The following is a 27,890-nucleotide window of genomic DNA, read 5'->3' on the forward strand; positions in this document are numbered from 1 at the left end:
ATCCTGCCCCTCTGCTCAGCATGTTGAGGCCACACCTGGAGTACTGGGTCCAGTTCTGGGCTCCCCAGTACAGGAGAGAGATGGGCATACTGGAGAGTCCAACAAAGGGCCACAAAGATGATTAAGGGACTGGAGCATCTCTCCTATGAGGAAAGGGTGAGAGAGCTGGGAACGTTCAGCCTGGAGAAGAGTAGACTCAGGGGGACCTCATCAATGTCTATAAATACCTGAAGGGAGGGTGCAAAGAGGATGGAGCCAGGCTCTTTTTAGTGGTGCCCAGTGACAGGACCAGAGGCAATGGGCGCACACTGAAACACATGAGGTTCTCTCTGAACATCAGGAAACACTTTCACTGCACGGGTGACCAAGCACTGGCACAGGTTGTCCAGGGAGGTTGTGGAGTCTTCGTCCTTGGAAATACTCAAAAGCCTCCTGGACACAGTCCTGGGCAGCCAGCTCTAGGCAGCCCTGCTTGACCTCAGCCATCCTGTGACCCTGTGGCTTCACATGGGAGGCAGACAGGCACGGTCTTCCCTCCCCTCGTCACTGGTCCAACAGCCCACAGGACAGAGGAGCAGAAGGGACCTTGCGTGGCACTGTTGGTCCCCTGCTACCGCAGGCAACCGCGTTACATGCATTGTGTGGCCCAGCAAGCTCCCTTTTAACCTTGCTTAGGTTGCCACTGCATGCTGTAACGAATAGCATCAGCCACGAAACCGGCAGGGGCAGAAGCTGGCCTCGGGCACTAGTCACCTGTATGCCAGGCACTGACGCTTGCACAAGCAGGAGCACAACTACATGCACCTCTGACACAACCGAAACAGCCTCTTAACACAGGTACCGCCAAAGAATGCTGGATCCAAGACAGAAACTGCAGATAAAGCTTCTCAGGCAGCAGCCTCAGCGCCAGGTATTCATTGCCGAGCCCCACCTACAAAGCCAGGCGACACGCACAAGACATGCTGATGCTTGCCGCTACGAGCAGATTGCAGTCTCTGTACTCGCTCTACTAACCACTGCAAACTTCACCCGAACCCATCTGTACCCCGGGGTGATCCTCCCCGCACCCCCTCACCAGCTCTGAGCCACCCGGGCCGCTCAGGTAGGGTTTGCAGAGGCCCAGCCAGGCAGCAAAAGAGCTCCCATCATTTTTTAAGAGCTGCTGTAGAGCAGCCAACAGCGCTGGTCACCCCATTCCAGGGCGGACAGGCACGGGGCGTTTCAGACAAGGCATGGTTCCTTCCCCATGGGTGGTTTTGGGACAGCGTGGTGGGACATTACCTGTCTCCAAAACTACACCAAAGGAGCCTCCGGCGTTTGCAGCCGCTAAGGATCACACATTGCACTTTTCAGCATTAATTTGTACATACTGACCAATGACAGCAGTAACTGGTTTTCCTCCCCAAATCACTCCTGCCCCTTGGAACAAAGGGTGACAGGGACCACGTTAGCATTGTACTCGTCCGCTGTTCAAGACGTGCTGTCACCACCTGTAAGCCTGAAGCCACCAGCTTCCACTACACAGCACACAGGGGATGCTTCATTTTAGGCATGAGCAGAACTGCACTGCGCTCATTTGGATTGCGTTAAATGTTTCCCGCAACAAGTAAAATGGGTTTATTCACAAAAAGAAGAGTTTTTCTGGGACTTTAGCTTCCATTAAAGGAGGTAACAAACCCTTTTCACTATGCACACCACAAACACTAGGAAGCAAGTACCCCAACAGAGGGTAACTTCCCTCTGCTCCCAGAGATCTCATATGAGAGGACCTATATCCATCACCAAAAGCCAAAAGAGAATTGTATTCAAAATGGGCTTTTTCATGCATTCCTCCTGTCATATGCTACTGTTTCAGCGCTGTTAAAAACCTTACACAGCTCTCTTGTTTAAAAGCCTGGTTGGTTCTTCCAACCTTTAAGACTCCTCTACTCAAAATGCCAAGTTATATACAATAAAGGTCAGGTCAGATGCACACAATGAGTAATACTATTACAGACCTATTACAGACTGTCTTTTTTTTTTTTTTAAATACTAACTTCAGTTTCAGAAGAAAAACCTCAGAGCCCTCTAAGGCCCATTCTCACTGAAGCTGGTTGCCTCTCCTTCTCCATCTGGCAGTAAGCACCACAGCAATTTGCGTGCTCACGACAGACAGAGGCCAGGTCTTTCCTTCCAGACAACGCTAATTTGCTAGCGTGTTCGTTTTCTCAGTGTAGCAATTAGCTCTGTTGTCTTCCTTATTCCCGGCACACGTGTACGCATGCCACAGCCCATCGTAACACTGCAACAGCGCTCACATCCCTGTCAGACAGGAGAGGCAGGCTCAGCCCTTGGTTATTCATCTTATCTTCCAGGGCAATACCCTGGTAAGGCAAATATGAAGCAAGCCAGGAGGGGAAGGAAGGAAATGACTCTACCTATATATTTATATAGAGAGAAGCAGGTGTCCCAGCCCATTTTCGAGCTGTCGTTCTGGAGAGACAGCGCAGACCTGGACTGGGGCAAACAGGTACCAGAAGGAACCGACTGCTATTTCGAGCAGACCAAGCAGGTCCCTGCCTTTTCTGCTGGAGAGCTTTCTCCGAGACTGCTGATGTTACGCAAACCCATTACAAGCTCAAAGGTTGTAAGTGCTCAACGGCAGCACCAAGCTCTATAAAAAGCAGCCAGCAAAGCCCTAATTCTTACTACAACACAGATGATTAAATTTGCATACAGGCAACAGCTTTTGGAGAGAAAAATTTAAATAGTAAGTCTAGCCAGAAGCTAAAATGAATTGCTAGGAAGCCACTCACACCTGCAATAGAGCTGACCACATCTACATTTCATCAGCAAAAAAGACTACCTAAGATCAACAGATGCTCTTGAAGATCTGATGTTGAAAGATTTAACCCCTTGAACTCATTAGCGCTATGCCTCAGAACATCTGAATAAAATGAGCTCTTGCTTTCTGTCTGAACACTACATAGGCTGGGGGCATCGCCTTGTGTAAAAGGATTTCTAAAGAAGGTTTCTTTTAGATATGTCCTTACCGTTTAATCCAGTTACCTTCTCTGCAACTGAGAATGACCCAGAACAGGAGGGGTGGAATCGGGTCTCTTTGCATCACCCTAGGTGCTGCTGCTGCTGCTATTTGGTAGCTTTTTATGCTTGCAGAAATTAACCTGAGACTGAGTTTCTTAAAATACTAGATACAAGTAACTGCAAGTTTTATAAATGTAAAACTTCATCCCAATGGAAAGATTATTCCACTTAAGCAGGCTAAACAACAGTTAGATGTACTAAGTGACCCCGAAATGCCTCCTGCTCCTCAGCAGATCATTTCACTGCCGATTCAGTCAATTTACATTGTTCGTTTTTATCCTAAACGCGTCCAAGCGCAGCTGAATTGTTGTGATCTTTACTCTGGGCACAGATAGTATTTTACAGACAATTAAAAAATAACTTAGAAAACAATGAATCTCCAGTCTGAAGATCAAGATTCAGACTTCTTATGCCTGGCGGAGCTTAGGAATATTTTCAGGCACACGCAGTACAGCAGAGCTGTCTGTCACTGCGGAGCAGACCCATGGTCGCTGTGCTGCCTTCCCCAGCAGCTCCGAACTGGATCACAGCGAGGGAACAGAGCAGAGATTCTTCCTGGCGAGAGCACCGGCTACCCGATGAGTCACGGGAGCCGGTGCTGGCAAGAGACCGGCTGCAGGCACAAACAAGTAGCTCAGATTTCATCAAATGAAAGGCAGTAAACAGCCAAGATACTTTCTAATATTTACAATAATTTGCTACTGGGGGGGGGGGGGGGGGGGAATATAAAATCAGTACTCAGACTCGATTCCAGCTGTATCTGCTAAGAGAACCAGGCATTCTTCTATCAGTTCAGGGAAATTACAGGAAAATACAAGAATCACACTAATACTACCCGTAATCTGCTTCAACTTAAACATTAACCAGCAATGATAATAACCACCATTTCATTTGCATTAAGAGATTAGCTAAAGCGTATCCCCCAGGGGAAGGCCCCACATAAATACAAGGTTTCTGCATGTCATTTTCATAATCTGCCTGTTAGAGAAGAGACCATAAAAGCCCAGCTGCAAACTCAACACTCATTGAGCCACTCACCCTTTTTTTTTTTTTTTTTTTTTTTTTTTTTAAACTTCACTCAGTAACAGCACTTGACCCTCACAAATCACTCATTAGCTAGAGGAAGTTCAGCTGCATCAAGCCTGAAAGGAAAACAGCCTAATTTATCTTAAGATAACAGCAGCAGTTTAGGTGCAGAGGCTAAAATTAGTAGGCTTCAATTAAAACCTTCAGAAGAGGGAGAGAGACTTTTCCCTTTCCTTTAATATTTCCAGCAAACAAACTATGGAGTACTGGCAAAAAGCGTGCAAAATGTGAACTCAGATAAAGCAAGTAAGTACTTACTTCTTCCATACAGCACCTTCTGCAATGCAGAAGCTGACTGCAGGGCTTTGCAAGAGAGACACCGCAGGCACTGCTGCTGCTTTTGTTCCATTGGATTTGAAAAGCTTACCAAAAAAAGAGCGGGTTAAGACTACCACAAGCCAAAAAAAGTACATAAAATATACAGAGACTGACCTTATTTAATCACTATTTTAAGGTCTTAAGAGTGCAGAAGGTCCAGGAAAAGTAGTAAGTTACTCTCCGGTTTGATACCGTGAGAAGCCTCACCCCCAGCAGCAGTTTGATGGGGCCCAGAGCCGAGACCGGCAGCGCTGGGGCTGGGCTGCTCAGCACCCTGCCGCACCTCGGGGCCCTCCAGCCTCTTCCAGGGGCTCAGCTGCCGCGGGTCCAACAGAAGCCAACTCTGCAACAGGCTTGGTCATCCTTGTTTTAAACAGTTACTCAACTGCATAAGTTTTTTTGCTAAATCCATAACTACCTTTATTTCCACTTTCGTCTTAAATCTCCTCTTGTATGCATATACTCCCAGTTTATTACTCCCTCCTGACAGTGAATGAACTTGCTGCTAAAATACTTGTCAAGATAAAAAACAGCCGCCCTATTGTCTGTCACCCTTGAAGGCCCACAGTTAAAGAAAATTAAACACATAGGCTTGAAGCTACACCATATATTTGTAAATAAAATAATTTGACAGAACAAGATTACAAAGTACGAAACGAGCCCTTTCAGGAATTTCTAAGTACAAGAGAAGTCGATGTTAAGTCCATTTTGTAAAATTTTAAACAAATACCACTGAGGGATAGGAGTATTACCATGAAACGTTTTTTTTTCTTAATGCTTTCTCAAAAAGCTTGGACCATATACATCAATTTCAGATTAAAAAAAATCACACACACATTGGTTTGGTTACAGCTTCAGGGATCAGTGCAGCGCAGTGCAAGTTTCATTCACAGATAAAAAGATATTTGAAGTAGATACAAGAACATTCTGCAAAATATAGGATGTGATCTAACTCTCGGCAAGCCTTTTCCCACCCCCTAAAAAGTGCTGAAAAGTAAGCACAACGTACAGAAACACGGGGAAAAGCACACAAGGAGATAGACTCTTTAACAAGACAAGTTAATATTTGACAGCTTAAGAAAGATGAAACAATTGCATCAGGAAGAAAATTGTTAGTCATTAGAAGGTATGTACAAGGGATGTTTGTACTTTGATTCTGTAGAAAAACTGAAGCTGACAAATCTCCATTCCTGAAATATAAATATTGACCAAGAGAGGTACAAAAAGTAAGCTCTAGTAACTGAAAGGGTCTTCTCAGAATAGCCCGTTTTCCCCTGCTGCAGGTCATCATTCCCTCATCTTTCAAGAAGTATATGTCACTACTTATTTCAGCTAGTCTTTGAGTATATACAATTGTTTATTGCTTATCTGGCAATTTTACAGAATCTTCCTGGTCCCTAGTCTCCATCAGAAAGTGTTTTCCCCTTTTTATGTTTATTTCAAAGCAGATCAAATACTCTTCAGTGCTTTAAAAACAAACTTATTTTTAGAAATTGCCCAAGCTAAAAATGTTAACACAACTTTCACCTGAAGCAATGTATTGCAGACTATTAATGTAGAGTGCCTCCCTAAAGATGCTAAGTGCATCTCTAGCTACCAGAAATCTCACAGAGGGCTATGGCTTTGAAGTGCTCTGCTAATTTTTATAAAAAAAATATTGTGACTGACATTTACAGCATACAGAATGGGAGACTAGTGCAATATGCAGCATTGATTGTTTATTCAATAAATATTTAATCCAATTATTGCCAACGAAGGCAAACAGTGCAGAAATTGTCGCTTAAAGAGATACAAAAGTTCAACTTTTTTTTTTTCTATGAAGTCAGTTGCTACTATACTCATACAACTATTTCAAAGAGGTTTTTCTGCTTCAAAATTGATGCTACCACTATAAAAATATAGAAACATAGCATTTGGGAATTTAACATGTCTTTGCAAGTCTAACTTTTACATTTATATAGGAACCTGACATTTCTGTATTCAAGAACTTATTAAAAGTAAAAATGAATGCTATGGTAGAGACATTTTCTGCACTGATGATTTCGTTATAGTTCTTAAATACATCTTTCTTGGTCCTGGGTATACATTTAGAATGAAATAACTTGCATCTCACATTTATCCTGAGGTCAGCTGTGTAAAAAGGAAAGCCAGTTTTATAAGGATACTTGCAGGCTTTTTGTTCAAAATATGAGAATTTTTAAACAAGCCAATAAAACTCCTGGGGGAAAACAATTTAGTGTCATTTTTGGGAATTATTTCCAAAAATATATAGGCTATCACATCCAAATGCTATCTGTATCACCCAACCAAAATTTCAGTGTGCGTTTGCCAAATTTGAAACTTAGAAACTGTTCTGAAAAGAAAACATATAAATCCCCATGAAGAGTCACCCTAAGCTTCTCATCTCAAGATCCCGACCCGCAATGCAACTCCTGCAAGGAGAACCCTGCTGAAGCCTGTGGGAATCTGCAGAGTCTTTGGGTCTGCCTGCACGGGTGAGGACGTGGGATTTGGGTCTCCGTCACCCACCACAGGGAACAGTTATGACCTTGTCAAAGCTCCACTTTGAACACAGCAGTTATATTTTTCGATAGCACCAACAATCTCTCAGATACCAGCATCAGGCAAATACAGACAACACAGAATAGGTTTGCTTCTTCCTGAATCAGCACAATTGGTACAAGGCACTGCTTGGCATAGGAAGTCATAAATAAGAGCAAAACAAGACAATTTCCAAGTTTTGTGACATTTAAGTTTGTAAGTTATGTCACGTTTCAACTTATTATATACCGTGGTTAAAAAAACAAGATGGTCTAAGGGATTAACCAAAACATCACTGTTCCATGCATGCTTACAGTTTTCCTCCCCGTATCTGAAAAAACCCACATAACATATCAATATGAAACATTAGGAAGTATGGGTTGTTAAATTAAGAAAGTACATTTTATTCTCCAATCTTCCACAAAAGTCTAACCTAGACACAACTCAAGTATAAGAAGTTGGAAAATATTCTGACAACATTTGCAACAGTCTATCCCTGCAGAGGAGTGGAAAACCTACTGTCTAGAGAATTCATAGATTGAGGCACATCGCAATTGAAGATATTCAGGCATATTTTATGGCTAGAACAGGATTTTTCTGAGGAACCTCACTACAGACTTCCCCAAAAGCAGCTCCATATGGTCTGAAACACAAATTGCAACACGTGGAAAAAAATGTTTGGTCCTTAATCACTGCTGTCTTCATCGTCATCATCATCAGATACATCATTTAAAGATGATTTAGGTGACTGGCTGTAGGAGTCTGATCTAGTGGACTGACAAGCAGTCATCTCCCCAGTAGAAAGAAGATCATAGCAGAAGTCGCAAATTCGCACAGGCTTGGAAGACTGGCTTGGGAGAAGAAACCTCTTTTCAGAGCAAGGCCCGCACACAACAAAGCCACACTTGCGACAGTGGTGACGACGGTTGACGGGTGTAAATTTTGCTTTCTGACAGCGCATGCACACAGTGGCTTCCGAGTCTGGTACCCAGACAGCTGCATGTTCATTGCTAGGGGTCTTGCCGCTTTTGGAAAGCAAATCAGAAACACACTTATTTATGTGGTTCATCCACTCAGACTTCTCTGTAGCGGTGGCAGCATAAACTGCAAAAGACTTTGTTGGTGTCTTGATAAGCCACCCATTCCGTAAGTCTCCCTCATCCTGGATGGAATCAATAGTGACATTTTCCAGAGGGATTATGTGCTGTTTGTTGTATTTCTTCTTCTGGATGACAATGTTACCGTAAACAAGAATGTCATTGAACAGGAAGAACTGCCTCGCTTTGGGCTTCTTCCTACACAGCTTCGTTAGTACTCCCTCTCCGATCAGAACACGACCAGGAATAGTCAGAGGTTGACCAGCTGCTCCAAAGCAGTTTTCCACTATACTTATTCTTCTAGTATTTGCCTCACTGTTTGCCAAGCGATCCACCATCTTTCACAAGTCTCCTAAAAGTAGAAAAAAAAGTTTGTTGTTAGAACAGGACTGATTCAACAGCAGCCTTCCCCAAGGAAGGTACCAACCCCGCATTTCTTAAAATATCTAACAGAACCCACTGGCTCAGAGGCACCGACTTGGGCTAGATTTAAATAAGTATTAACACCTAAGAATTTTTAGCAACCAATTAGTCTTTTTTTTTTGAAAGCAAAAATGTTCCATCCAGCTGACAGCTATCTTTATCACACAGACAGCACCTACGGCACTGCTCAAGAGCCTTTGGCAACTAGAGGCTTCCCCTCTAGTGAACTTACTGCATCCTGGTTTAATGCTTCTATTTCTCTGTATATCCTCCTGCACCTGCTCTCTGGATGGCAAAAGAAAGTATCATCCATCATTCCAAATTCTAATACTGACAGAAACATCAACTTAACTGAGCAGCCTGGAGACCCATGTTAGTGTTAACACAACAAACAAAAATGATATAATTGATGCTCACATAGTAAACCAACATACCCCAGCTCAGCATTCCTCTTTTTTCAGTCTGTAAACCTTAAATCATGGGCCAAAACTATGCATCTACCTACTAGAAACATTTTGTATAGGCCACAGCTTGCACCCCACACCACTTGCTTTCATGGCAAACTCTTGAGCCAGGAGCAGTCATGGCTGGTGGCCCACCGCACACTTGCCGCTGCCTTCTTTTTGTGGGGGCCTCACAGTCTTTCTCTCCTCGCCTACTCGAACCACATCTGCATCCATCATGATCAGGCGACGTACACAGGCAGACCAACACAGAGGACAAGTCACACAGCTCACAACTGCTCCTGAGAAAGACTAAGTGACCCGCACCTGACGAAAGTTTAGGCAAGAAGGCTTTGTATTTCAGGAAGCTGATAAATTACAGAGTACATATGTTCCAATTAAAGATTAAAACCACCCCTTGCCCTTCCCCAAGTAGCAAATAAGATTTTCTCTCATAAGGCTAAGATACCTAAGGCATCCAACGGGGAACTGAAAAGGAGAAGTTACTACAGTGATTCAAACCTCGGCAAACCACTCTTTAGCCTATCTTTTACCCTAGAGCTTCCTGGGCAGAAGTCAGGCAAAGGAAACTCCTGCCAGTCTGATCCAGATCTGCTCCCCCCAAGCTCCTCCTGAGTACAGCCACGAACCTGAACCGTGTGCTTGATGCAGCAGCGAGGCAGCTGGCAGAGGCGAGTACTACAGACAGACCTGTCTCTCGGCACGCAGAAGGCAGCTCTCCTGTGCCGTCCTTTCCAGCTACCGCAGGGCTGATGCTCGTAACACCCTTCGGTAGAAAACACTGCTTTGAACAAGCCCTGAAGGAGAGCAGAGTAGCAAAAACTCCAGTGCCTGTTACGTGCGCTTCCCAACATGATCCCAGTTCGGGAAGTCCTCTACGTTCACCTACCTTTTCTTTTAGATCTACATTGCCTGCCATCAACACAGCATCAGCCTATAACCGAGATGAAACTGGGCTGAAACAAGGCTCAGACTTGATGCTGCCTAGACTCTCTCGCTCTGCCATAACCTGATCCAGTCAATCTTCTTCCTATAAATCAAAGCTCAGATACTTCCTTACAAAATAGGGATGAAACTTAATAGAAAATTGGTGGCAGAGAAATCTCTCATCAGGCCTCATCTAAATAAGTATGTTACCTGTGATTACACAAATCCACATGCCTAATGTTAAGTGTGATTAAAAAATAACTTACAAGTTACCGCTTTTAATCAGTTCCACACTAAAATAGTTTGACAAGTGGGCTTACTCAGATACAACTAAAATGAACTTTTTTTAAGCTCTGCACATGACATCATCTTGTATCAAAGTCTGACACTAAAGACAGAAGAATCTATTAAAGATATCACTCAGCACTTCTTTTGAATTTTCTTTATGGGCCTTACAGCATTAGTTACAATATGTGAGTACTGTGTTAACCATTTTTATGGTTAGCGGAGTTACAAAGCCACCAAATGTGAAACTATTTTGATCTGCAGAAGGTCAAAACAAAACACAAACTCACTAATAAAAAGGGTTCAAGAAATTTAATTATGCTGCATCAAGGCACACAAGCAAGTACAGCTATGCTATTTCTACCAGGTATCAGTCAAATCTTAAAAAAAAGGCTGACCTCTTCCATTACCCTGTCCAGTGGCTCCCCATTTGATCAGCTAAGAAGTATTTTCTTAACAGTAAGCTTAAGTTGTCTTTGTTACAAAACAAACACTTTTTTTGTTCTTCAACCAGAATAACCATCACTACCTTCTTTATTAAGCTTTCTGAGGACTGAAGTGCTTGTAACTTATCTCTAGACAGAAGATCGGGAGTCCAAGTGGAAGGAAAAACAAAACAAAAAATGCACAACAAAACCACCCTGTTATTTCTATCTCCTTCACCAGCCCTACTTTTCTGAATCATTACTCTTGTCAAGGTTCTCAAAGCTTTGTCCATCATTCCCTTTAAGAGATGCCCACAAGTGGGCACTGTACTAAATCCCTAAACCCTTCTGCAACACCAAACTTAGCACGAATTGGTATTGCCACAGAAGGAAATAAAGCAGAACCGTATCTGCCATCTGTCCCCTTCCCTGCTCCCTTGTGCCATTACAAAAGCTACACAGTGAACCAGATCAAAGGGCTGATCAAGCTGAGAACAAACCAGAGTTTTAGGGCTCGGGTTGGCAGGATAGCTGCAGTGGAGGGAGACAACGGAGGGATGGGAAGGCAGGTGCTTAGACAGTGCCCTGCATAGAAAGTACATTGGCTTAAACTGATGAGTAAACAGAACTATTATAGTATTTTTTTCTCCCAGAGAATGGCAGAAGACTCAAATCACATCAGTATGATTGACTTTTTGTAATGCTATGACTATACAGGCATATCCAAAATACACCTTTCAACAGACACCTTATTTCTTTCAAGCATTCCAAGCACCAATACTAACTTATACACATTTTATTCAGCATTAAGATCTAGCTGCCTTTTTTTTTTTTTAAATAGACACCTTCCAACTACCTACTACTACATGGCAAAGAGGCAAAACACTGGCACTTGGGAGTGAGTTTTTTGGGTAAGTGATCAGCTTCACTTCTACTACAGCCTTATCTAACGCAGAGGTGCCACTCCACAGGAATGCTGTTGGCTTGTCCCAACTATTATCTCTCTATCTACCAAGGAAAAAGTACTAAGGAGGGAACACAAAAGATAAACCAGGAACTTTTTGATGCGTATTTGCTGCAGTCTTAGGCTCAAAAATCAAATTCAGGTGCCTGACTGCCAAAGCCCAGGATTTGGAATGAGGGTTAATTGCTACTAAGTGCCAAATAACCATTCCCATCTAACAACATACCAGCAATAAACAGCCTTTGCAAGTGCCGAAGCTGAACCAACAGCCACTTCAGACTTAGAAAGCAAGGAGTCAGTCACAGGGTCAGTCAAAGTTATTTAGTAATCCCACGTTCCCTGTGAAGCGAGGAAGGAAATCAGCCAGCAGAGTGCAAAGGGGACAGACCAGAAGAATACACTTTTCTGCACATACAAATCAATATGCATTACTTCTAAACTTACACTTTGATATGAATTATCTGCAAATTACAGCAAGTTAAATGCTTTTGCTAGTCCACAAGGGAGGACTCCCCCCCCAACCTCGCCCATGAACCCCACAATCATACTCATTAGTTTCAGCAAAGCAAGCTCTTGGTGTGAAGTTACAGCAACCTGTAGGAAGCACTCCCTGCTCCACAACTCCAACTCGGCGCACTCTGCACTCCCTGGCAATAAACAGCAAACTCGGTTCAAGGTCAGCATGAAAGCTTTCAAAATACAAATCACTGGGAGAAGAAAACAGGCAGAGAAAAGGCTACAGGTTTTAATTAACTGTTCTCTAGGATGACCTAAGAGAAAGCAGCTCTAACCAGGATCGTTTAATAATCATCATGGCTTGAAACCAAGACACATGACTCCAGAACTTGTGCTGAAGACTGTACTTCCAGCTTGTTGTGAAAATAATCACTTACTGGACTTAAAGCAAGAATCTGAGGCAAGTTAAGATAATCACATCTCCTCTAGATTGAAACTTTTATCTATAACATTCAACAAAGTTCTCACCTACCAGCCTCAATTACAGTAGTAAAAGCCACAGACTGCTGATGGATTATTCCACCTTTCCAGGGCATGAATTGTATTTTCTCACACTAATAAATTAGACTTTTTAAAATAAGCACTCCGACATCTTTCTCATAAGTTTTTAGAGAAATAAAAGTTAAAAATCCATCCGAAATGCTATGCATGCTAATGCTCATTCACCTTTACTAGCCTTTTCTGAGAAAGGAAGTAAGTTCAGAAACGGGTAATAAGAAACTACCTGGAAAGTATCATGATTACAAATAATAATGAAACATGGAAAAAATAGACCAGGAATACAAAAGAGGAGCCATCCCTAAGTCACAAGAGCTAAAGTTAGGAGAAGAGATGCACCTCCTCTTCTCATGAGCACACGGACCAAGGCGATGTTAAATTAAAATACTGTCTGGACACACAAAGGAACTTTTAACCCCAAGATGTCACAGTCCAAAAGCTATGCAAAGTTATCCATTACTAGTCTTTCAAAATTATAAACAATCTTTTCTTAAAGCATATTCAGATATATTGTAAAAGATAACAGATCACACCCTGGAACTGGCTGGCAATATCCTCCTCTCTGCCAGCTAAAACTTTCTTCTGAAGTTTCTACTGTTGGCCACTGTAGAAGCAGACACTGGATTACTGTCCTCAAGATGCAGGATCTCAAGACCTGATCAAACAAAGCAATTCCTGAGTGATGGCAAATTGCTGAAAACATGTCCCAAATCTTCCCCAAAGCAAGAGAGTAATAAACCAGAACCATGAGCTTCGAAATGACAGGCTAGACAGTTCCACTTAAGGGGAGAGTGGGAGCATCTCATACATAGTCTCGGTTTATGGATGCTATGAAATCAAAAACCTCAGAAGTTCAGACTTTTATCACGGTTGACTCCAGTTTCACACTTTCTGCATACAAACTCCCAAAGGTCCCCAGGCCCTTATGCAAGGATGACTCCATTTGTCTATAAGGACCATCAGCCCATTACATCAGATTCACTTTCCCAGTCCAGACTGCAGTATAGTACTAGCTGCTAGTCAAAACATCACAAAAATAAATACATCATCTTGTAGGACAAAAACAGCTACATAGACCTGCACCATGAGGAGGGCTGAGCAGCCTTTGTGAATACATAAATCAGCTCTCAAAATGCTGCAATACCTTCAGTTTGTCCTCCTTCTCACACACGTGCTCTCATTAAGCCCATTTCACGATGAAGATGCTGGGCAAAGGCTTTAATCTCCATAGCGTAATATACTACTTAAAGGTGACAAAATATTTCAGGACACAGAAAGCCCCAACTCCTCTACCCTATGCAGAGCTGTCTTTTACACTAAGTTATTTCTACTTTTACTGACAAGAAGCTTCCAAAGAAATAATCATTCTATTACCAAGATATCAAGATCTTCTTGCTCCCCTATTTCACTCCAGTTTTACATTGGTATCCTGTTGTTAAGAATAGTCATCTTCAAAGCAAGCAAACACAGATGTTACTGAAACCTTTGAAGAACTAACAAGTTACTGACTTACCTAAAACACAACCCATGTTGAGGAAGTCACATATTTACTACAGTTATTAACATTCCAGACTTCTGCAGCAGGAAAATAATTCTGTTAGCGTTGCTGTGCACTGACAAGTCACTTCCCACATAATTGTTTCTTTCTGCCACTGTATCCTGGTGACCAAACCAACAATCTCCCAGGACTCAATACTTCCACAGGTCTTATTTAAAATAGGAGAATGTTTATTTTACATGCCAGTTCTGCTCTTGATAGAGGCCAGACTGAACTGCACAGAAGAATAGCTGTAGTTGAAGACAGACATAAGGAGTCAACCAAAAAGAAAGCAACCCTGACTGACATAGCTACACCTAATTCAACACTGCCAGAAAAGACTTCTGCTACTACATTAACACCGTAGCAGCTGGCATGATCACCACAGAGCAGAACTATAGATAACAAAGGTGCTGGAGGGGAGAAATGAGATTAAAAAAGCTATTCTGGCATAGTGATGCAGACTGCATACAGCTCAGCACAAAAACATTTCCTCACCCCAGCTCAGTGCGTACTACCATCACGACCAGCACTGCCTTTAGACTGCAGGACAGGCACAAGAAGTATGCAGGAGAGGGACATAACCTGAATTCCCAAGTTTCTTCAGCAATACAGCAGAACCAGCAGTGCCCCATTACTTTCTGGCCTGGGCAAGAACAAGTCTTGTCCAGTACACAGCCCCTGCTAACAAACATTAATTAATAAGCATTTAATTTTTAGCATTATTTTTCTTCAACACTCCTTCAAGGGAGGAAAATGCTACTGGCCTTGCCATAATTGCCAGTTCATCTATCATCATCTTTACAATTTGCAATTAAGCTGTTAACAATTACGTTTAACACATTGCATTAATACAAACCAGGCAGTCTAGATTTCTCAGAACCACGGTATCAGGATGCAGGCAGCTCATCCATTACTATGTACATTCATAGTTAAGGTGACAGCTTTAAAGAAAAAGAAAAAAAAAAAAAAGCATGTTTAAACTGCTGGAAGGAGTACAAGAGCTCAAAACTAACACACCGAGTCCCATCCAGTCCTAAAGCAGCAGCAGATCCTGGATGTTTCCAAGCCAGATTCAGTAACACAAGTCCAATTAAAAAAATGTCACTAACCACAGGATCTGATCACACCATTAGGATGGATGAAATGAGATCTAGATATTGCTGCAGTGAAGCAAATGTCGAGAATGGAAAAGAGAAGACTCAGAAATAGAGGAATACAAAAGGAACAGAATAAAGAAAGAAACGGTAGAAATAGCAGATGTAAATGAAAGCACATTATACCTTGCCACTCAATAAACTTCTAAATAATTATCCAGTTGTCACACAGAGTCCCTGTTCTCACACCTGCATTTGCACATAGGGACAATATCAGCAACTATGTTTCACCACGTACATTCAAACTAACCCATCTTCCTTCTTGCCTAAGTTACCCTTAGATATGTTACCCTTATATATGTGTCATAAAAGTTACTGTTTAGAGTCACTTAATAAAAGGCAAAAGTTAAAGGTTTTATCATGTCTGACTCCACAACTCGAAGGCTCTGAATAAAATAGATTTCAGATAGAACTGAATCTTGTTTTATTATACTTAATCACACAAGTTAAGTACACATGAAAGGTACAGAAGATCAATAAAACTTTTACAAGACAGAAACAAATAAATTTTAAACCTAAGACAGACAAGGACTATCTGCAGACCAGATATCTAATGTGCATTAAATGAGTGGTTTGTAAGATGACTCATCTTTTGGATCTACAGAGGAAAAATATCATACTTTCCTTAAAAAGAGTTCATTAGGCAGAATCAGTCATTTAGTACATAGTCTTTTTTTTTTTTTTTTGAGTAATAGGTTTCAAATAATTGTTATACTTTATATTGTCGCATGAGGCTCATTCAGCTTTCCCCTTGCACTTTGCCTATACAAGGAAGACATGCTAATTTGACTTACAGTTGAATAAACACAAACAACTAAGTTACCCAGAACCCTCATACATCCCTTTGATTTAAAGCTCTGTCTGAAATGGTAATATCACCACTTTTTGTGGGCAAACTTTCAGCTATGAAGGCATCTCAGTACTGTAATACAGTACTCTAATCTCTATTAATATGTATTGCTCTTCAGAACACCACTTGACTTTGCACCACTGCCAAGTAAAACAGTGTAAATTTCTGAAGTGCCACCTGTTTAAGGACACTTATCAATGTCTAATGCTTTGCAAATAGTTTTAGTGTGGAAAATTGCTGAACTAAACACATGCACAGCAGTTATTCTAAGTTTCTGATATAGGTGAGAAGAGAAATCAGCATAAATTTTAAGTCTTACTTTGGCCTCACTAGTTCCACCTCCTACGCAGCCTCCTTCAATACGTACAGAGAAGGATGACACCATTGCTTGTCCTGAATGTTTCACTGTGTCATCTGTGTTGGCAAAATTAAGCTTTCTATGCACTTAGATCTGATCAGTGGTAATCAGAATCCAAGCGTTCATCCACAAGTCAGCACTACCTGCCAAGGACGATAAAGGCAGTAACAAGAGCTGGATTAAATATGATACAGAAATACCAGCAAGAGGTATTTAATTAAACTTTATTTCTATCATTTAGTATGTAGAATAAAATATTGAGGAAAATGAAGTTTTAAGTATCCATAAACCCATTTATGAATTCATTAGTATTCTGTTTGATATTTTACAGTTACTTAAATACATCTATAACAATTAACTGCAGGGTTTTTTAATATTAATTATATATTTCCATTATTTGCCAGTTACTTTTTATAAAACAGTAAAAAGACCAATTTGACCATAAAGTTAAGTGAAATTAAAAGAAATTTCACCCCAAAAAATATCACATTGAGAGGAGATACGAGTACAACAAATGCTTTCTGAAGGTCTTTATCACTGCTAAAAGCTGACATGACAGTAACAACTACATGCCTATACTGTGCTGGAGCTAGCTGTCCTGGAATGCTATTTAAAACATAAGACAACAACAGTCACTTAAAGAGAAATACAGCCTTCTAACAAGCAGTTCTCTAATAATTCTCTTCATAAAAGTATTCCCAAACCGGTTGTATTTAACAAACTGTCTTGCTATTGCTACTGTAATCAGCTGGTAAGGATGCAGAGGATAAATCTGATGATATCTGAAAGATATGAATATCAAGAATGACAAAAAGCTACATCACGATACTGCAAAGAAATAAGAAGAACCAAGAGATTAAAGAGACTGTATCAAGGTAGAGATGACAGCAGGAAAGGAGGCAATAAGAACCCTCTAAACTTCTTCAACATAAGTCTTTATCCAAAATCACTTTTGACTAATCTGATTAATGGCTACAGCATTCAGAGAGGTACCGGTAGCAGGACAGAAACTTTGTCTTGATTTACAGACAAAAAAAAAGTATTACCTTTTCCTTAAGGCAATGTATGCTGTTGCCTCTTTGCACCGTTTTTCACCCCCTTACTAATTATTGGCATTTAATAAAGTCAAAAGAGCAGCAAGATAGAACACCAGAAGAGGATGGTGGCAGTATCAAGGCTGTTTTGGATTACTCTAAGGAAGCAAAGATGCTTGTGACATTTTCATCCAAACACTACAGAGAAAACATAGTGCAAGCATCAATCAATACTACACTGGCTGGAGAGTGGAATAGATGATACTGCGGACCTCTTCCAAGTCTCCCTTCTATGATTCTCAGTGTAATGTTTTCTATATGAACGTGATTTTTTTATTTTTTCTTCCCCACTGTGAAGACATGGTTTCCTGCATTGCGCAAGCCTGTGGAGTAATGGTTGCAGCGTGGGGAAACACAGATGAGCCAATTCATTCCCTTACTGGTATATCCAGTACAAACCAGCAGTCTTAACCCTTCATTTGTCTCAACCTGCTGGCTAATGTTCTGGCATCGGCCACAGACTCGCAGAAACCATGCTGGAAATATGTTAACAGCAACCATGTTACTCCATATACTGTGCAACCTGGGAATACTCTGCCTTGCCAATATTTTAGAAATCTTTAGATTATTTCTCAGTCCAGCATTTAGTTGCGTCCAAATACATCATGAAAGCAGATTCATGCATTTGTCTAGTCAGATGTCATCATAAACCTGTAATTACCATAACAACCCAGACAGATCTGTTCGGTTTTTGTTTTTAAACTGCTCCAAATGACTGTCAAATGTCTAGGCCCACTAAAACTCTTCTTGAAAGTACAACACAGAAATCCCTGTTTTAACTGCCTAACATCTTACAGTTTAAGTAATTCTTTCAACACATTACAGTTGATTTTAGTATACTCTAATTTCCAGCTTCCAAGGAAGGATTGCGGTTTCCCTTCAACTGACCAGTTGCGTAAGAATTGCTAATAGAATGTAAATTATTCTAAATGAAGAACAACAACAAAAAAAACACTTTATTACCAAACCTGCATGGCAATTGCATTATTCTTCAAATTTGCAATAGCCATTATCCAACTGAGCCAGGAATGCCTAGAAAGGCCAATTCCATTTTGGGGATGGAGATCATTTCTAGGGAGATCTTTCAAGATGTTCCTTATATTCCCCAACCCACTCAGAAGCTAGTTTGGGTACAGGAAGCTATTTTTAGCAAAAGACTATCAGTTTTGCCAAGCAGCATATGTATCAGCACAGCAGGAGCAGAGCAATGCTGTTTTACTATCCAAGCTAGTCTGCCGAACAGTTCGCACACTGCCTGAGCTGCTGTATGCAGGCAAAACCATCCAACTTCTGCACATTAGCTTCTCACGAGGCTTGGTATTTAACACAATAAACCTCAGCTAGAACGAGAGCACCAATTCAACCAGCTTGTGAACAGAAAGACTAGCTACCAGGTCCTGAATGACTTGTAATGCTAAATAATCATAGAGGAGACCTAAGGAAAATAGAGGCAAGCGGAAGGGGGCTACCCCACCAGACGAGTTTGGCCAGTTGGCAGCCCGCCCCACGCGAAGGGCGAGACGAGCCGCCTTGGCCATAACGACACGCACGGTAACACCGGCACCCCTGCTCCGAGCAAGAAACTTGTGGCACCCATTAAAGAAACGCACAAATCCAGAACTGCTGAGTCCCAAAGCTGTTCCCACTACCTTCTCCCACTTGGCAGTAACAGAAAATATGAGAGGTGTAAACCCAAACAGTGTTGAAGGGTTCATACTACAGGAAAATACGTGACCAGGAGAGTCTCAATCTACTCCTACACCACCTGGAAGTGGCTGTATTTCCCCCCCCACCCCCAACTTCATTGGAAAACGTCCCTGAATGCCTCTTAGGGCAGAAGAGACCTCACTGCAGAAGCCCAGGAGCAACATTCTTGTAAGAGATCCAGCTTTTTAATTAAATCAACTGCTTATTACCACTGTCAGGCTCCTATTTATACTAAACCATGGTAGCTGATACTGCTTTTGTCTCCTGGCATGACACAGAGCTGCTGCTGGAAAGAAATACGCAGTTCTCCATCCCCCACCTGGTAGTCGAGGGTTGGAGCAACAAAGGGAGCAACTTCCTAAACTCAGTTCATCTCCATGTCCTTACCCATCTACCGACGAGCTGAGCACTCCCCCAAGCACCGATACGGGCTTACACAGCTCTGAACAGCACCTGTGAAACACAGTACTGCCAGCCAAACCGCTGCCATTTAAATGGGAAAATTCTTCAAGGCCTTTCAAGATGCAAAGGAGGAGGTAGCCTGCACATGACTGTGGAAAACAGGTAATGGCTACAATTAAAGGCATTTTAAAAAAAGCAAAAAAAAAACCCCACAGCACACAGCCACACAACCTTAAAAGCTTGAGTTCTCCAGAAGTGAACAGGCAGTCCTGACTCACCATGAATAGTGTTTCCAATTTGACAACAAACTCATCTGTCAAAGCACAGAAAGCAAGATCTGGGCAACTATGGGCATATCAAATACTTGCAGCTGTCAGCATTCTGAATTAGGCCTAAGTAAAACAGCAGAGGTTTTGTATGTGTGTATACACACACACATCCATGTATATACATACACGTGTGTATACACACACACATCCATGTATATACATACACGTGTGTATACACACACACATCCATGTATATACACCCCCATATATATAGCTTATAAATATAAAGGGGTTTTATATACAACAAATATGCCCTTTCAAATTAAGCAACAAACAATTAACTGAAAAAGCCCAATATTCAGATCAAATCTTTGCCAACATGGGAAAATACCCTAGTATTTCAACTTTCCATTTGCATGTATTTAGGAGCCCTAGCAGTGGTTAGCTTAGCCTCTGGTCCTAGCAAACTGCATCTGCCATCTTAACCAAATACTGGGAACATACACCAGAATAGGGTTTCAAAACCAGCTTCCGCAGATCTTGAGCCCAAAAGAGTTCGAGTTCCTTCCAAAGTTCTGCACAGCTGCGAGTAGCTAAAAGCCATCAGAAGAACAGCAGACAACAGACCAACACCTTAGAAATGTGCCAGAAGAGTTAAGGGCAGAGGACAGGAGCCTGGGATCCCGCTCCAGCTCGAGAAGCTCCAGCAGACACAAACCCCGCATGCTGGGCCAGTGCCTAAAGGATCACTCGAGCAGGCTGCGATACCAAACACTGGAATACGTTTTTCTGTTTACAATTAAATGTTTCCCTACTCCAACTGTTTAGCTGTTTGAAGAGTCTCTCCCAGCAAATGTTATTTTCCAGTTTGGCAGCCGTGACTTACCCCTCCCTTCCAGGCTGCCTGGACAGGCGCTGGGTGTGCCCTTCCCATCTGATACGCTGCCTGGGAAGGAACGGCTTAATTGACAACAGCCCCCTTCAGCAGCACCGAATAGCTTGACATACACAAATACTACCACACTTAATATTAAACGCACATTGGGTGAGGGACATGAAAAATCAATCTAAAGGATCCAAGCAGTTTCAGAGCAAGCTAGATCCTGCCTGAAGTTTTGCTAACCCAGCACAAGACAACAATCCACAGCATCGACATACCTTTAAATCTTGAAATAGAGAGGTGTATTTAAGTTCTTTTGCAGAGGGGACACGGTATCATTAGCACAGAAAAAACAGATCCAGATACAGCTGTTCTACAAGAAGTATTGCCAAACCCATCTTGCAAGCAGTTCTCCAAAACCAGACTGGTTGTATGATTTGTTGTTGTTATGGATTATTGTATTTAGAGCACACACAGAGGCAACTTGCTAATGGCTAGTTAGACCATCTCTCAGTCAATGTGAAAAAAGAGGATTTGGTCTTCAGTGACTGAAATAAATACTATTTGCCAGCATGCTTCTTGCAACCTACAAGTAGGGAACACTTACAGAAGGATTTCTGATGTGTATCTCTTATACACAAGTATACACTAAAAATAGTACCTCCCAGATTCCACAGCACCTGCATTTTTTAGTACTTGAGAGCTACCAGAACGTCTACATGTTCAAATGAGCTTCCTCAAGTTAACAGAATTTTATTTTCCCTTTCTTCATGAATGCACACCTATGACACACCTGACTCTTCAGTGGCTTGTGTCTTTTTACTATGCACAGGTACTTAAAACAGCCGGTGTAAAAAAAAAAAAAAAAGTTTCTGTTTGAAGTTTTCTTTAGTTTACTTTTATTACCATTATGAGAGAAGCTACTGAATTTTACTAACAGTCCAAGAAGGAGTAGACTATAGGTAATTGATTATAGCATGACCAAGCTATAGAGAGAGTTACCAAGTAGTCAAAGCTAGGCAAGAGCCATTAACATCCTAGAAACTACTGCAACACAAAAGGACTTCTGCTTTTAGCCAGCCATGTTTTAAAACAGAGCTAAGTGTTCCCATGCAGTCTCACAATTTACAAGCACAGCAGCATAACCACATCATCATTATTTCATTTTTTATTATATCAATATTCATTATTTTCACATGCACGTGTCCTTTAAATTCAGATACCCTGTTATAGGAAAAGAAGCTGCACGATAAGGAGGCTTCTTTTACCAGCTCAGCAATTCCAAGCATTTCCACAAAACTAAACAAGACACAAGCCAAGTAACAACACTCAAACTCCTTCTCTGAGCGGCTGCAATCACAACTTTCTGCTGCTCTTGACCTAAATAAGTTAAGAAATCTCCACTTTAAGGGGCAACCCTAGTACTATATTATACCATAGAAATGCTTTTCGGAGGCCAGGCAGCTAGCTGGCCACTACCTAACAGGGTCAAATAAAGCACTGCTGCAGCACATTTTCAATATTATAGTAGGAAACCCAGAATATTCAGACATATTTAGCTCCTTAAAATTCTTAACTCCTTACAAAAAAAAAAAAAAAAAAAGCGCCAAACAATTTCTACCACTAGCTCACCAGCAAGAACAGATTGAGGCCAAGTATGGCAGGCTGCAGGGAATCTTCTTCCTACCATTTAAACCTCCTGAAAGAAGTTTCTCAAATTGGTACCAAAAAATGGCTCAAGCCCCAGTAACCATGCGCACAGCAGGGCTGTCCTCAGGCTGCAAACCACCAGCCCAGCAGAAACCAGGGGCTCACAGGCAGCCGAAACACAGCTTGGGGCTTGGAATCAAACCACATGTTGTGATTTTCGGGAAGCTTGACAATGCTGAAGTGCTGCAATCATGGACCTGCCACTGTCACCCCCCAGCAATATTTAAAATTTATTTATCTAGCAATACTTAAAATACATAAGCCAAGCATTGCATTTTTTGTTCTTGAGCAAGGGATGTAAGCCCCTTTATACTGAATGCTGCTACCTGGTAACATATGGATGGACGGTGAAGAACTAGAAAAGTGACATCTGACAGCTATCGACAAAAGCCAAAAGGAAAGCTTTAACAATGACACCGTAAATAGAATGTGTCGGTCTTCAATGTAACCAGCTTTTTGGCCATAACCTGTGTGCTAAAAGGGCAGTTCACTTGCCTCCATGCTGCTAACCCAGATCAGAATCGGGGGCGGAGGGAAATCACTGTCACACACAGCTTTCAGAACAGAAGTACATTTAAAACCAGTCTCAGAAGTTTTACATTACCAAGTATTGACAGCTAAGTCAGGAGAAATTTAAAGCAGGAGGAGAAGGGGGGGAAAAAAAAAGGAGTCATTTCCTGAAAGAACCCCGTAGTACAGCAGCTTACTGTAGGTGGCCTTCCTGGGAAATGCACTCACCGGCCTCTTTCCCTTTTACTGCTTGTCAAATGTGTTTGATGCATTTTAAAGTTATATGGAAAGTACTTGGAGTACACACATTAGAGCACTCAGCACAGCCCAGTCCTCCGAGTGCAATAAACAGCGTCCAGAATACCGCAGGGGCTCGTGGTCCACGTGATTCTCATCCAGCAGGCCATTTTCCTTTGCTCTTAGGCCCTTACTGCTGCAACAAAGATGACACGATCTAGAGGAAACTTTGGAAACTGCACAAAGGTTTGCACTGAAGTTAACCTGCACAGCTCACTGTTCCGAGAAAGACGCTATCTGACAACCTGAACGGCAGCGTGTACAGTACACTCTTTAATATTAATTTGCATTAACAAATTATGTGTACACGTTAGAAATGTAAATGTCAAAGAACATGCTGTAACTTTTCCTTTTGCAGAAGGCATACTAAGTACTTGAAAGCAAAACGGTTACCTGTGGATGATATGTTTGATGTACAAGAGGCATCTAGTGAAAGCTAAAGCTGCTGATAGAAAGATAAGATACATCACTATCTAACACCCCCCCGTATCTGTTTGAATCAGTACAACTTCTCAAGAGATTGCATCTCACAGCAACTAACTGGTTGCATTTCATCTTACTGCATTCAGGAATGGGGCGGGGGGATGCAGAGAGAACAGAGAACATTCCTGTATCTGCAATCCTTAACTTTCAACTGTTTTCTCTTCTTTTACACTTATACAAAATGCCAAAATCCCGCTATATTGCATTCACAATATGCTTAACACTGTTTTTCTGGAAAACATAACAATGCAAAGAAAAAAAGAAAAAAGAAAGCCACTCCCTTCAAAATAATTTTTAAAATCCTTAAGTTATTTATCATCACCAGTACGTTAAGGAAAAAAAAAAAAAAAAGGCATCATTACATCCAAGGCAGTAGCACTCTTACCTATTTACATCACTTAGAAAACCAAAGTAAAGGTATGAGTGTATTTTTGACTATGTAGTACTAAAGTGTCAGGCTGACAAACATGGAAGTACTCTTCAGTTCAATAACACTTATGCACAATAATATTTGTTTTTGTAAAAGGAGAATCTTTGTCTACAACCCTCAGTCAAGCCACTTCTCATGCGAGCAGACTCATTTATTTCAACAGGACTACTCATGTGGCTCAGAATTTGCAGGACTCTACTTGCTAACACAGCTGTCATCACATCTTATAGCTTATGACAACGTTAAAATAATCTTTAGTATGGTAAACATGTTCTACCACACCTATCTACAGAGTAGCTTTTCACCCCCCACAACTGTAAGAAGTCCTCTGCTAAATCATTAAAGCAAAAATTCTACAACAGCGAACTCCGCATTTGCTGCACAGGGAGAAAGTTTTAAATATGCAGTTCTATTTCAAAAGCCTATTTTTGCACCTTATTTATTCTCTTTTGGAACGATCCCAATTATCACACTTCCATCAAATTACTCAATTAATCCTTGAAAGTAGTAAAATACACATATACAAGCATCATCTATCATTAAAAAAAAAATCACGAAAATTAAATGGAAAAGTAAGCTCAACTATTAACAAAGCTTGGAATAAGTCACAAACATACCTTTAGAACTTGAAGCAGTACAGAACAAGGTTTAATTTCTTAATACAAAAGTCAAGAAGTTAACTAAATTCTTACCTACCAGCATCTAAGAAACCTATCCGTTGTTAACACTGGGGTTTCCTTATTTGACATCGCCCGCTAATAAATGGCCTTTAACAACAAAAACTTGCATGCCATTTGTTTGTTTGACCACCACTTCTAACATTTTACCTAACAGACACTTTTTCAGAAAATTACATCTGCAAGTATTAAAAACCTCAACTCTCCCTCATCTACATGCCATGCTTTGACCCTAAGCTTTCACTTTAACACCTCTAACCCTCTTTGGTGAAGACAAGTCATCAAAAATGCTGCAAGCGTAACAAAGCCAGTGTTTGTACCCCGCCTGCAGACAGCAGCCTGGCTGTCACTCACCTTGCCCTCACTTGGCTCTTGGCAAGGTAAATGAGACCTGCCAAGCTCCGTCATATCATGCCTCACCTGAAACTGCAGTTCCATCTCTCTGCTGCGCTGACTCAGGAGAGATAAAACCTTCCTGCATCCACTAACCAGAACAGTGAAACCTAAAAGTCACGATGCTGTTTGAATATAATGACAACTTTACCGATAATAATTTTTGTAAAATAATGGGCTTCAGGATGTTACAGGTAGATCTTCTGCTCATCCAGGGACATATGTAGTACTAGAGTTAAGTCTCAGCCCATAATTTAAGGGAAACAAAACGCAGCTCTTGCTAAATAACTATTTCATCACTGCATCTAATGAAAGCTTGCTTCTAGGTGAAAAGACACTACTCCATTTCTGTTTAGATACGACAGAGGAAACTGATCTAGCTTCCCCAGCTCCAAATTTCTACTGACTGGTTTTCATTTAACATTTTAGGGACTTCCTCTGTGTGGGTTTCTATGCAGGGCAAAACGCATAGATGCTCCAAAAGGCACGTGGCCAATTTGCATTCAGAAGCAAGAATCTGGGATTTGGGTTCAGAACGCTTCACTTTCACTGCCGTTTTCAACGTAAGCAGCACAGCCCTAGTACAACTGGGAAGATGTTATTTAACAAACTGAGCTGATATACGTGACATTTAACTACATAAGGATTCTTATTTGCACTTGATTAGTCAACAGTATTTAGATTATACAATTTAAGAACAAAAACATTGCCTTCTGAGCTAAAGAACCGATTCCTTTCCACGTGTCGATGAGTGCATACAAAGCAAATCATCTGTAGCATCTCAGCACTGATTACATTGCCATCTTTAAGTACTTGCCATTTTTAAATACTTCCCTTCTTTCAGATAGCCATCCTTAAAACAATGCAATATCCTTAGAACTTGAAATCTGAGCATTTCAGTTCTCTTTATTTCAGGAGAGAAAGAGGAATTGCAAGCTCAGTTCTGAAACTGATTCCAGTATTGTGGGTTTGATTTTAGACTCACTTTGCCTACTGTATTAACCTCGTCTGAACCTCTGGTGCGTTAGGCACATGACAGCCTCGGACGTAGTGTTTATCAAAGAAGCATCAACCCCTACAGTAACCCCTCAGCACACTGGACAGCCTGAGTTAGGACTTAATGATGCTTCTGGGACCACTCTCACCAACGCAACCAAAATACAGGCAAAGGAATCCTCTTAATCTCTGGTTAAGGATGCAACAGGTCATTTTGGTTATCAGCAGCTATTGCACCGACGCTTCATGTCAAAACTTGAGCTACGGCCGCTTCTCTTAGCGGCGACAAAGCCGGTGCCGACGCGCTGCTCGGCGGGCTCACTCATCGCTTTCTTGCTGTGACGCGCAGTTTTGCCATTTATAAACGCTGGTGCCTATGCACACAGTATTTCAAATGAGGCAAGAGGAAAAACATGTGGCTGTCTTTTCCTGAACCGCTTTCAGGCAACAGCTTACGTGCCACATGTATCTTAAGCAGACCAGTCACGCTCCTCTCCAAAATATGCGAGTCTCACAGAACAAAATAGCACCTTATGTTCACAGCCGCAACGCTCGCCGTTCCGCCGCTTTTTTTTTTTTTTTTGCCTTTTTACCACAGCATTAAGACTTTTCAGGCGACTCGCTGCGAGAACGACGGGGAGTTTCAAAGGGCGAGCAAGCCGCTGCCCCGCGGCGGAGCGCGGCCGCCCCGCGGGGAAGGAAGCGCCCTCCGCCCCGGCCCGGCCCGGAGCCCCACGCCGAGCGGCGGCCGCCGCCGCCGCCCGGGACCCGGCGCCGGTGACGGGCCGGGAGTTTCGGGCACTTATGTAAGGCGGCGGGGCCGGGGCCGCTGTCGTTCCTCCCCGCTCCCGAAGACGAGCTCGCTTCCGAGGCCCCGCAACTCCCTCGGCGCCCTGGGACGAGCCAGCGCCCGCCGCCGCCCCCTTCCTCCCCGCGTCCTTCCCGCCCCGCCGCCACCCTCCCGGCGGGAAGCGGCACTGCCCCCGCGGGCGGCCGGGAGCGCCCCAGCCCCGCGGCGGGACAGCCCCGCACGGCGGAGCTCCTTCCCCGCCAGGCAGCCCCCGGCTCCCAACATGGCCGCGGAAAAGCGGCCGGAGCCCCGGCGGGGAAGGGCTCCGTGAGGAAAGTTTCCCTCTCCCTCCCCGCCCGGCCGCGGCGGCCGGACCCCCTGCCCCCAGGAGGCGGCCGGGCCCGCGCTGTCTCACCCGGCGCGCTCCGCTCCGGCTGCCGCCCCAGCGCCCGGCCGCCGCCAGCCCCGCCGCCCTCGCCCCGCAGCGCCGCGGTCATGCACCCCGCCGCCGGGGGACGGGCGCCGGGACACCGCCCGCGCGGGGCGGGGCCGCCGCCATCTTGGGCGGAGCCAGGCGGCGGGAAGGGCTGAGGCGGCCCGAGGAGCCGCCCCGCGTGGGGAGGGCAGGGCCGGGCCCGGCGCTGCTCAACCCGCGAGTGGCACCTCGTGGAGGAGAGGCTCGGAGGACACGGGAGCGTTACCTCACGGTTTTTTGAAAAACG

At 42.8% G+C, this 27,890-nt stretch overlaps 1 protein-coding gene across 1 annotated transcript; it reads right to left on the reverse strand.

The window, feature by feature from the left end:
- Window positions 1-5,123: 5,123 nt before the first annotated feature.
- Window positions 5,124-27,651, reverse strand: PLEKHF2 (pleckstrin homology and FYVE domain containing 2). Its single transcript, XM_082313307.1, has 2 exons — window positions 27,584-27,651; window positions 5,124-8,478 (listed from the first exon to the last, which is right to left on the reverse strand). The coding sequence occupies exon 2, from the start codon at window positions 8,462-8,464 to the stop codon at window positions 7,715-7,717; it is 750 nt and encodes a 249-aa protein (XP_082169433.1). The 5' UTR covers window positions 8,465-8,478; window positions 27,584-27,651; the 3' UTR covers window positions 5,124-7,714.
- Window positions 27,652-27,890: the final 239 nt, after the last annotated feature.

The sequence above is a fragment of the Platalea leucorodia genome (assembly GCF_965183815.1).
Source record: "Platalea leucorodia genome assembly, chromosome: 1".
Classification (NCBI taxonomy): domain Eukaryota; kingdom Metazoa; phylum Chordata; class Aves; order Pelecaniformes; family Threskiornithidae; genus Platalea; species Platalea leucorodia.